We start from the raw sequence: 11,452 nt of genomic DNA, 5'->3' as shown, positions 1-11,452 counted from the left end.
AGAACACAGCAAAACTGACAAAGTATATTGTCCACCTTGGCTCTGAGGTTCCCGGGGTGTTTTTCCGTGGTGTTGTTGCTCCTCCCTCCTTGGTCTTGCCATTTGGTCTTTCCCAAGTTGTCAGTTCCGGGCCGCTGAGCTCAGCAGATTCAAAAGTACTCGATTTCTTACTTTTGCTTACTTTTCCATTAGCTACAAGCCTTCAAACCTTTTAAATACTCCTATCTATGTGGTTCTGAGTTTTGGAGCTCTGTCCTGAATCTGCTTTGCCTGGTATTCTGTGGTTTGCTGACAGTGAACCTCATAGCACCTCCACCCTCCATCCGCCATCAAGCCCTGCCTCTATCTCCTAATATTTTTAATAGATGCAACAGCCTGGTAATGGTTGGAAAACTCCAGGAATATACTAAAAAGTCACTTTATGTGGTGGATTGTTGGGTAAATGAATTATAGTTCAATTGTTGTTGCTAGGTGCCATCGAGTCAGCGCCGACTCATAGCGACCCTATGCACATCAGAATGAAACACAGCCCATGGCACTTGCAATATTCTCCTCCAACACCATAACTCAAAAACATCAATTCTACGGTCTTCCTTAGTCACTGTCCAGCTTTCGCATGCATATGAGATTACTGGAAATACCATGGCTTGGGTCAGGCGCACCTTAGTCCTCAAGCTGACATCTTTGCTCAACACTTTAAAAAGTTGCTCTTCAACACTTTAAAAAGGTCTTGTGCAGCAGATTTGCGTAATGCAATACATCGTTTGATTTCTTGACTGCTGCTTCCATGTGTGTTGATAGTTGATCCAAGAATGAAGTCCTTGACAACTTTAGTCTTTTCTCCGTTGATAAGAATGTTGTTTATTGGTCCAGCGGTGAGGATTTTTGTTTTCTTGACATTGAGATGTAATCCATACTGAAGGCTGTCCTCTTTGATCTTCATCAGTAAATGTTTTAAGTCCTTTTCACTTACAGCATGCAAGGTTGTATCATCTGCATATCGCAGATTGTTAATGAGTCTTCCTCCAATCTCTGGCCAAGTGATTGGAAGAGATTTGTATTTGTACCCATTCCAAAGAGAGGTGACCCAACGGAATGTGGAAATCATCAGACAATCTCTTTGATACCCCATGTGAGTAAGTTTTACTAAAGGTTATATAGCTCAATAGAGTGATTAAAAATAAAGAATGGTGATGAAAGAAGGAAGTCTCAAGGTCATGACACATTTGCATTAAGTTGCCATGTCTCCTTAGTCTCCTTTGAACTATGACACTTACTAGATTTTTGTTTGTTTGTCATGACCTTGACATATTTGAATTATGATGTACCACACTTATGATAATCTTTTTAAAATTTTTACTATGTGTTTTTTTTTATGTATATACAACCACTCCTCACTTACCAATCAACAGTGAAAAGTCAACATTATGTTAAACAATAGTAGTGATGGTAAGGAGCTCTGAGGGTAGTGTAGTGGTTACAAATTGAGTTGCTAACCTCAAGGTCAGCAGTTGGAAACTACCAGCTGTTCCATGGGAGAAAGGTGAGGCTTTCTGCTCCCGTAAAGATTTACAGCCTCGGAATCGCTGTACAGGGTCACTATGAGTTGGAACCAACTCCACAGCACATAACAACAACATAGTAGTGATGGTGGTATACCGTGGAGTCCATTCTGAGGCTGTAAATCTTTATTGGAGCAGAAAACCTCATCTCTCTCCCATGAAACATCTGGTAGTTTCAAACTGCTGACCTTGAGGTTAGCAGGCTGATTCAACTATATAACTGCCAAATTATATCAGTAAACAACTGCCAAATTTCATAATTGCATAGCTACCAAGCCACCAAGCCTGGTAGCATAGTGGTTACGAATTGGACTGCTAACCTCAAGGTCGGCAGTTTGAAACTACCAGCTGTTTCACAGGCGAAAGATGATGCTTTCTGCTCCCGTAAAAATTTGCAGCCTTGGAAACCCTGTGCAGGGTCACTATGAGTTGGAATCGACTCCTCGGTACTTAACAACAACAACCAAGACACCAAGAATCATGGCCCAGCCAAGCTGACACATCACCTTCACCATCCTAGTCAGTGTTTCTCTGGCCTTGTATTTGGTATTCACTTAGTGGTTATGAATCGGGCTGTGAACCGCAAGGTCAGCAGTTCAAAACTACCAGCTATTCCGCAGGAGAAAGATGAGGCTTTCTGCTCCTATAAAGATTTACAGACTTGGAAACCCTATGCAAGGTCGCTATGAGTCAGAACCAACTCCATGGCACATAACCACCACCACTGCCAGATGTACAAAATAGCTGGATAGTAGACTTTTACTCTTGTCATAAACATGAAATGTCAGATAACAAGATAGCCAATAAATGAAAAGTAGGTGTGTTACGCTGTAGGTTAAGTACTGAACTGCTAACCGCAAGTCGTCAGTTCACAACCACCAGCAGCTCTTTGGAAACCCTACACAGGGTCACTATGAGTCAAAACCAACTTGAAGGCACTTAACAACAACAATAAATGTATATATGTATTAAAATATATCTGTAAGCTTATTTTAAAGTTTCCAATCCCCAAGGACAAATAAAGGTTGCATTTATAAGTTTAGTGATAGTAAAAGGCAATTAATTATTAAAACTAAAAAAAAGAGAAGTATTTGATTTATGTCAGAGGCAACTTATGATGGCATTATCAGAATAGAATGCCTCATAAACCAAGCACTACCTATAGTGTAAAAACTGGGGAGAAATGGGAGTAAGTTTGTAATCTAGTTAACAGTAATGCTCCTACTGCACATTGCTATTGAGTCAATTCTGACTCATAGAGACCCCACAGGCCAGAGTTGAAGAGCAGAACTGTCCCTTAGGGTTTCCTAGCTTGTAATTTTTATGGAAGGCAGTGTCACTTATTTCTCATGCACAGCAGCTAATGGGTTCAAACCACCAACCTTTCAGTTAGCAGCCAAGTGCTTGAAGCACTGTACCACCAGGTCTCCTTAACAGTCCAGTAGCAGTGTTAATTTCCTAGGTTTGCTAACTAGACCACGGTTATGAATCATGTTACTATAGAGGGTAAGCTAGGTGAACAGCATATGGGAACTCTGTACTATCTCAGCAACTCTTCTGTGAGTATAAAGTAATTTCTAAACAAAAAGTTAAAACACATAAAGAAGCAGTAGCAACAGCAAATATATTCTTTCCAGGTGTGGGGAACCCCACAAGTTTACTGCTATTTCCTCTCACTGCTTCTTCCAGAGGAAAGAACCTATTTTTCCTTTTAGTACTTTGTTGATATGCTTTGAAAGTTGTTATTTCCCTTTTACATAAAGTCTCCCCACAAAATGTGGCTGGCTGGCACAGTACCTGTTCCCCACCAAAGTGATGGCACATAGGTCGCCCTTCTGGACTTGAGGCAGACCAGCAGGTGGCACCACTAATCCTGGAAGCATCAAATCTGCAGCAAAGAAAACAAAAGCAGGACAAACCACATGTGACTCCTTTCTAAGGTCTCATTTCACTCCATACTTCACTGAACAACTGGTTTTTGAAACCAGCCAGTCCGTCCTGAGTATATTTCTGCCCAATGGACAGAATACAAGAAAAGCCTCTTACCTGCTCCCCCTGCCAGCTTCTCGAGTACTGGAGGCCATGTTGTGAAGATTGGTAGAAGATCAGGAAACGACCACAGAGTGTACACTGCCCAGAAACAGACCCAGAAGACACTTAGTATGAAAAACTCAGTCTCCCAGGGCACTGGCAAAGCAAAACACTATGGTCACTTTAATCAGATTACCAAAGAACAACTTAACTCAAAGCTAAACAGAGACGGTGACATTATGCTCAAAGAGGTTTTGTTCTTGAGCAAGGCAGAGACCAAAGAAACTGGGTGTCACTTGAGACTTGGAAGCATTTATTGTTCCACCTGGACTAGCCCAGAAAAAGGCCATAGCAAATAAAGGTAGAACAGAGACCCAAGGAAGCTTCGGTTTATTACCTCAGAAGCAAGCCATCTAAGAAGAGGTACCCAGGCTGGAAAAACACTTTTCCATGTTTATTATTATTTTTATTCCTTCTACTTCCACATGGTCTCTATGAGATGGAACTGACTCCATGGCACACCACCATCAGCACCATGTCCATAGTGATTAGTAGTAAAACTCTGAGAACAAAAAGAGTTTGTGTTTGTCTTTAGCTACAGCAGAAGTGGGGTGGGGTGGGAGCAGCCCAAGAAGACTGCATTGTACCGCTGCCAAGCTTGGAGGAAGAAAAGCCCCAAGTGACAAAGTAGGCATCAGCAGCTATGGAAAGGAAGAGAGACCCTGGGATCTGAGACAAAGAAAGCAAGCAGAGAGCTGAAAGCCAATCAGAGACTAAGAGAGATCCCTGTGGAGTATCCCGATTGAGGACACTACTAAACCTGATGGGTTATGGAGCATGATTAAGCCAACTTCTTTCCTGCTAGGGCTAATTTCTGCTTTGTTTTGTTAACTTTTTACTGTGCATTGAGAGAAGGTTTACAGAGCAGATCATCAGGTTAGTTTTACATTCAATCAGTCCTACTTCCTTTCATCTCAGTGACTGCAGTTCCCTCACTGTAACATCACTCATCCCACTTCCTGTGGTTCTTGTTTCCGTTTCTCCTCCTTTTCCATCCCTTCTGAATTTTGTCCTTAGGTAAATGGTGCCCTTTTGATCTCCAATGGGTGGCCACTCTAGGTATGTATACCTCATTAATGTTGTTCCCATTATATACCTACCTATTGATCGGCTAAAAATTGATCCATGAGAGTGAGTTCAGGTCCTGATTTGAAGGGTGACCAAGGGCCACAGTCGCAAGATTCCTCCAGTCTCTATCTATCCAGTAAACCTGGTCTTTTTTGTAATTTTGAGTTTTGTTCCATATTTTCCCCCACTCTATCCAGGACCTTCTAATGAGATCCCTCAAAGTTTCAAAAAGCACTTTTTCACATGCTCTGTAAACACTACCTTCTCAAGAAACCTGCTATATCCCTAGTCATCCCTCAGTAATTCCGTCAGCCACTGCTCAGGATATCCCTTTGTAATCACCCTCTGTCCTTCTCTCGCCTTGTTATTCCTCCCTATTACCAGAGCAGTGTCTCCATACAATAAGCATTGGAACTGGACTATAAACCACAAGATCCACAGTTCGATCCCACCAACCACTCCATGGGAAAAAGAGAAGGCCTTCTGTTCCCATGAAGAATGAAAACCTCGGGAACACCACACAAGATCAGTATGAGTTGGAACTGACTCAACACTTACTAACAAATAGCAGCGGTGACTCTGTAGGAAGAACACTGGACTATGAATTACAAGGTTGGCAGTTTGAGTCTACCAGCTGCTCCATAGGACAAAGGTGAGGCTTTCTGCTCCCTCAAACAATTTACAGTCTTAGAAACCCTATACAAGGTTGTTTAGAGTCAGAACCAACTCCACAATATTTAACGATAGCAGCTTCTAAGGAACACTGGTGGTGCTACAGAATAAACACTGGACTGCTAACCACAAGGTGGCAGTGTAAACCCACCAATCGCTCTGCAAGAGAAAGATGAGGCTTTCTACTCACGTAAAGATTTACAGCCTCATAAACCCTGTATGGAGTTGTTGAGTGCCGTCGAGTCGATTCTGGCCCATAGCAACCCTGTATAAGGTTTCCAAGGAGCAGCTGGTGAGCTTAAACCACCGACCTTGCAGTTCAAATGGCTTTGTAGTCTGACACATTAGCCCATAGTGCCACGCCAGGGTCCTAAATACGGTTGCAATAAGTCAAAACTGACTCGATGGCAGTGGGATTGGTTTATAGCAGCTTCTGGTCTTGCAAGGCCCAATTTTAAAAACACCAGGCCCACAGGAACACTTACAGATGTTACTAGGAAGTTTCGTGCTTGTTTATTTTATGGGAGGCTGGTAATCCAAGAAGGAAAGAAAGGCAGATGTCAGACAAGGACTAGTAATGGCTGTCTATCCTATTGCCATACCTGTCGGATACAGATTTTTCTCCAGTTCAAATAGGATGGGGTTACCACCACTCATGTACACAGTCACTGCATCCCCTCTGTGAGCATACAGCTTCACAATGTTCAACTCTTCCTTTCCAGGTACTAACTCTGAGACCTGGTCGGTTCCAATGTTGGGGAAAGCAGCGGTCACATCAGCCCGAAGTTTTCTCCTGCAGAAAGCACACCAACACCAGGTAAAAATGCTGCCCAGACTGACTTTACAAATATGAGGAGGTTTCCAAAAGTTTGTGGAAAAATTCTATTATCTTTCAATTCAGTTATTTCATGAACTCTGAAGCCCCATCATACTGGTGACTCTGAGGGACTCGTTATCAAATCATGAGGGCCAAGGAAAGACTGGAGCCCTGGTGGCGCTGTAGGATAAACACTGGACTGCTAACAGCAAGATTGGCAGTTCAAACCCATTAGTTGCTCTGTGAGAGAAAAATGAGGCTTTTTGCTCCCGAAAAGATTTACAGCCTCAGAAACCCTATAGTGGGAGGCTATGAGTCAGAATCATATGGCACTGGGTTTGGTTTGGGTTTTAAGAAAAGACTGCCTAATTTCTGATGCCCTGTTCTCACATATGCTTCCAAAATAAATCATAAATTCCTGGGGCAGCTTTTTCTGTTTTACAGGGAAGAAATCTGAGGTCCAAGTTAGCCTGGCATAGGAAAACCCAGCCCTGCTTTCCTAACTCCGTGTCTTGCCCTTGAATCCACTCATTTCTGTCAGCTTCTAATTAAATCCGAGGGGCCCCAAAGATGGTAACTATAGATAGAACACTGGTTCTAAAGTTGCCAACTGATATTTGCATTTACGACACCATCTGGATATCATGTTAAGTGCTGTCAAGGTTCCGACCCATAGCGATCCTGTATAGGGTTTCCAAGGAGCAACTGTTGAGCATGAACCATCTATTTTGTGGTTCAAATGACTTTGCAGTCCAGCGCCTTAGCCCACAACGCCACACCAGAACTCCATGGACATAGGGTTCTCCTTACCACTCGTGCCTTAAGCACTGCACCTCGTCCTGTATCTGTGCCTCTTGGCAGAAGTGATCAGTGGACACGTTTCCCCAAATACTTATTCTCGGTACCCCATACAACGTCTCCATGGAGCCCTAAGCTCTTCGGACGGACAGCGCCCCGTATTCCTTTTCTGCATTGGCTACAACACCTTAAGTAGTCTGCAGTCACTTATGCCTGGCTGAATTACTTTTTAACTCACTAGAGTATTGGAAAGATTGTCCAGGAGACAAAACCGCCACTGTCAAAACGTGACTAAAACACCCGTCCTCACTGGGGTGCCTCCCCTCGGCCGTGGTACCCAGTCAGCCATCAGAGTCGAGCGGGGGCGCTGACGCAGCGAGGCCCCCTGCGATGTCCAGATGCCGTGGGATGAAGAGCAGGCCCCCACTCGCCCGCCCTCACCTGTCCGACCCCTTGATGGCCGTGTTGGACTTGACCCGAAAGGCCTTGGTAAACATGTCTGCTGGCGTGGCACTGGGGAGACCAGGGGAACACAGAAGCCAGGGGGCTACCAGGAAAGCGAGGGGGCGGCAACTCCCCGGCCCGCAACGCTAGGTGCAGCCATGCTGGGGCCCGACCGGAAAGGGGCTCGGCTGGAAACGCGGACCCAGAAGTTTCACGCGGGAGGCTGCGGCCGCCCCTAGTGGCGAGGCCTGGAACTAAAGTGCGGCGGGGTGAGGAGGAGCCCGGGAGAGGCAGGGCGGACTCCTGAGCCTGTTGGGTGGGGCGTCCTGTGTGCTTGGACCCGCCTCCGCCAACCGCGATTCAGTCCCTCATGGCGCCTTCAGTGCACATGTCAGTTGAGTGGACTCTGCCAGTTCCCATCCCAGCCAAGTTAGTTCAGTTCCACAATAATTAATTTAACTCTTGTGTTTTATTAAACGGACCTCTAGAATATTTTCCTTAATTTTTTTTAAAAGATGTGTGGTGCCGTAGGATAAGCACTCGCCCACAAGGTCGGAGGTTCTAGCTCACCAGCCGCTCCTTGGAAACCCTATACAGGGTCACTACGAGTATAGGAGCCGACTCGGTTGTACTTAGCAACAACAATAAAACAGGAAGCTCTGGTGGCGCTCGTCTGCTAACGAACTAATTGGGCGGTTGGAATTCACCAGTCACTACAAAAAAGAAAGATAAGACAGTCCACTTCCTTAAAGATGGTTGCTTTTGTTAGGAGCTCTAGAGTGCATTCCATGTGTAACAGAACGAAACCCTACTCACTCCTGTGCCATCCTCACAAACCAGGAACTATCCGTGAAATACCAAGTGGAAGGTTTCAGAAAACAGATGAAGCTCTGGAGATGTTCACTCTTTTGTACCAAGAAATTTGGAAGATAACTACCTGGCCATTTGCAAGAGATCCATATTCGTGCCCATGCCATAGAAATGTGATCCAGCAGAATATGTTGGATATCAAAATGTAAGTAATATTACATGAAAGTAAAATTTTACTGAAAACAATTTCAAAACAGTTGATATTCTGGAACCTTGTTTTTCACCAGTGCAGCTTGGATGTCTTCTTACTTGATGGATGATACATTACCTTTTGAAATGGTTGAATGTGTACCAATTCTTTTTGGTACAGTGACTCTGTGTATTCTTTCCATCTTCTTTTGATGCTTCCTGCATTATTCAATATTTTGTACAATGTTGTAGTTGTTAGGTGCCATCAGTTGGTTCCGATTCATAGTGACCCTTTGCACAATAGAAGGAAACTTTGCCTTGTCCTACACCATCCTCACAATTCTACTGCCACTGTATCAATCCATCTCATTGGGAAGCTTCCTTGTTTTGCCCCGCTGACCCTCCGCTTTACCAAGCATGATGTCCTTCTCCAGGGCCTGGTCCCTCCCGATTACGTGTCTTTCTTAGTTACCTAATATGGCTATAAGAGAAACACCACAAGTGGATGTTTTTAACAACTAGAAATTTATTCTCACAGTTTGGTGTTTATGGTGGTTATGTACCGTAGAGTCGGTTCCGACTCAGAGTGACCCTGTACAGGGTTTCCAAAGGTGTAAATCTTTACAGGAGAAGAAAGCCTCATCTTTCTCCCACAGAACAGCTGGTAGTTTCGAACTGCTGACCTTAAGGTTCGCAGCCCGATTGGTAACCACTATGTTTGTTGTTGTTGTTGTGAAGTGCTGTTGAGTCTATTCTGATCCATAATGACCCTGTATAGGGTTTCCAAGGAGCAGCTGGTGAGCTTGAACTGCCGACCTTGCAGTTCAAATGACTTTGCAGTCTGACTCATTAACCCACAATGCCACACCAGGACTCATAACCACTACGTTTAGGAGGCTAGAATGCCAAATTCAGAGTAACAGCTCTAGGGGAAGGCTTTCTCTTTGTTAGTCCTGGGAAAAGGTTCCTGTCTCCTTTCAGCATCTATAGGCCCAGTATTCCTTGTTGTTGTTATTGTTAAGTGCCAGCGAGTTGATTCTGACCCAAAGCAATCCTGTATAGGGTTTCCAAGGAGCGACTGGTGAGCTCCAAGAGATCTCCATAAATCTTGGCATCAGTCTTATCCTGGCTATAGAAGCTTCATAGTGCAGGGACTCTGGGTCCAAAAGGATGAACTCCACTCCCAGCTCTTCTATCTTGGTGATAGTAGGTCCCTCTAAGCTCAGCTCACTTTTCTCCTTTTATATCATAAAAGAGATTGACTCAAGATATAACCTAATCCTATAGATTGCATCTGACCTCATTAAAATCTTGTTGATGGTTGTGTGCTGTGGAGTTGGTTCCGACTCACAGTGACCCAGTATAGGGTTTCTGAGGCTGCATATCTTTACAGGACCAGAAAATCTTATCTTTCTCCCTCTGTTGTTGTTGTTGTTGTTGTTGTTAGGTGCCATCAAGTTAATACTGACTCACAGCAACCTTATGCACAACAGAAGAAAACACTGCCTGATCGGGCCAGCCTCACAATTGTTGCCACATTTGAGCTGATTGATGCTGCCACTTGGCCAATCCATCTTGCTGAGGGTCTTCCTCTTGTTCTCTGACCCTCTACCTCCAAACTGCTATCCTTGCAGTTAGCCCAATCCTAACCTACTATGATACCAGGGCTCCTTCATAGAAGTGAGCATTTATAAGATAGGAAAATTACATCAGATCAGAGTATATCACATCAAATCATGTCATGGGGGAGGTTGCATCATGTTAGTTCTCGTCATGGGGGATTACTACCTCTTAACTGCCAAACCACTGAGAATCTGGGCCCAATCAAGTTGACCCCAAACCTTAATTATTACAATGTCCAAAGTATGAGAGACATAGTCTCTCTATCCTGACTTACAAGGAGCATTCTGGCTGTTCTTCTTCCAAGATAGATTTGGTTGTTCTTCTGGCAGTCCATGGTACTTTAAAAATTCTTCTCCAACACCATAATTCCAATGTATCAATTCTCCTATGGTTTTCCTTATTCATTATCCAACTTTCACATGCACATGATGCTATTGGAAAATACCATGACTTCAGTCAGGTGTACCTTAGTCCTCAAACTAGTATCTTTGCTCTTTAAAACTCTAAAGAGGTCTTTTGCAGCAGATTTGCGTAATGCAATACGTCATTTGATTTCCTGACTGCTGCTTCCATGAGCATTGCTTGTGAATCCAAGCAAAATGAAGTCTTTGACAACTTCAGTCTTTTTTCATTTTATCATGATGTTATCCACTGGTCCAGTTGTGAGGATCTTTGTTTCTTTACATTGAGGTGCAATCTCTAATGAAGACTGTGGTCTCTGAACTTCATCATTAAGTATTTCAAGTTCTCTTTGCTTCTAGCAAACAAGGGTGTATCATCTGCACTGTTAGTGAGCATTCCTCCAATCCTGATGCCTATGTTCTTCTTCATATAATCCAGCTTCTCTAATTACTTGCTCAGCATACAGATTGAATAAGTATAGTGATAAGATACAACCCTAACATACACCTTTCCTGATTTTAAGTCATTCAGTATCTCCTTGTTCAGTTCAAATGACTGTTTCTTGATGTATGTACAGGTTCCTCATGAGCACAATTAAGTGGTCTGAAAGACCCATTCTTTGAAATGTTATCCATAGTGTGTCATGATCCAGGCAGTTGAAATCTTTTGCCTAATCAATAGAGCACAAACAGAACAAAGGAACACCAAATGGTTTTAAATTAGGAAAGGTGTGTGTGCTAGGGTTGTATTCTTTCACCATACTTTTACAATCTGTATGCTGAGCACATAATCTGAGAAGCTGGAATACATGAAGAAAAATGTGGCTTCAGGATTGGAGGAAGACTCATTAACAACTGATGATATGCAGATGATACAACCTTGCTTGCTGAAACTGAAGAGACAAATTACTTACTAATAAAGATCATACAGTGGGAACACTGAATGGTTTCAAATTAAGAAAGGTGTGTGACAGTGT

General features: G+C 43.5%; 1 protein-coding gene across 2 annotated transcripts in view; it reads right to left on the bottom strand.

Annotated features, from left to right (window-relative positions):
• Nucleotides 1-7,708, bottom strand: part of EIF2D (eukaryotic translation initiation factor 2D) — a 37,805-nt gene extending 30,097 nt beyond the window's left edge. The window contains exons 1-4 of one of the 2 annotated variants that reach the window (XM_006834064.1): nucleotides 7,450-7,708; nucleotides 5,996-6,186; nucleotides 3,609-3,692; nucleotides 3,360-3,450 (exon numbers count right to left, since the gene is read on the bottom strand). In XM_006834064.1, coding sequence (XP_006834127.1) covers nucleotides 3,360-3,450; nucleotides 3,609-3,692; nucleotides 5,996-6,186; nucleotides 7,450-7,505 — 422 coding nt within the window. In that variant the 5' untranslated portion in view covers nucleotides 7,506-7,708. The remainder of the gene's footprint in view (nucleotides 1-3,359; nucleotides 3,451-3,608; nucleotides 3,693-5,995; nucleotides 6,187-7,449) is intronic. The other variant, XM_006834063.1, reaches the window with a different exon arrangement.
• Nucleotides 7,709-11,452: the final 3,744 nt, after the last annotated feature.

This window comes from Chrysochloris asiatica, unplaced genomic scaffold (assembly GCF_000296735.1).
Source record: "Chrysochloris asiatica unplaced genomic scaffold, ChrAsi1.0 scaffold00009, whole genome shotgun sequence".
NCBI classification, from domain to species: Eukaryota; Metazoa; Chordata; class Mammalia; order Afrosoricida; family Chrysochloridae; genus Chrysochloris; species Chrysochloris asiatica.
Note: the sequence above shows the minus strand (reverse complement) of the source record. Positions and strands in the feature narration are given on the sequence as shown.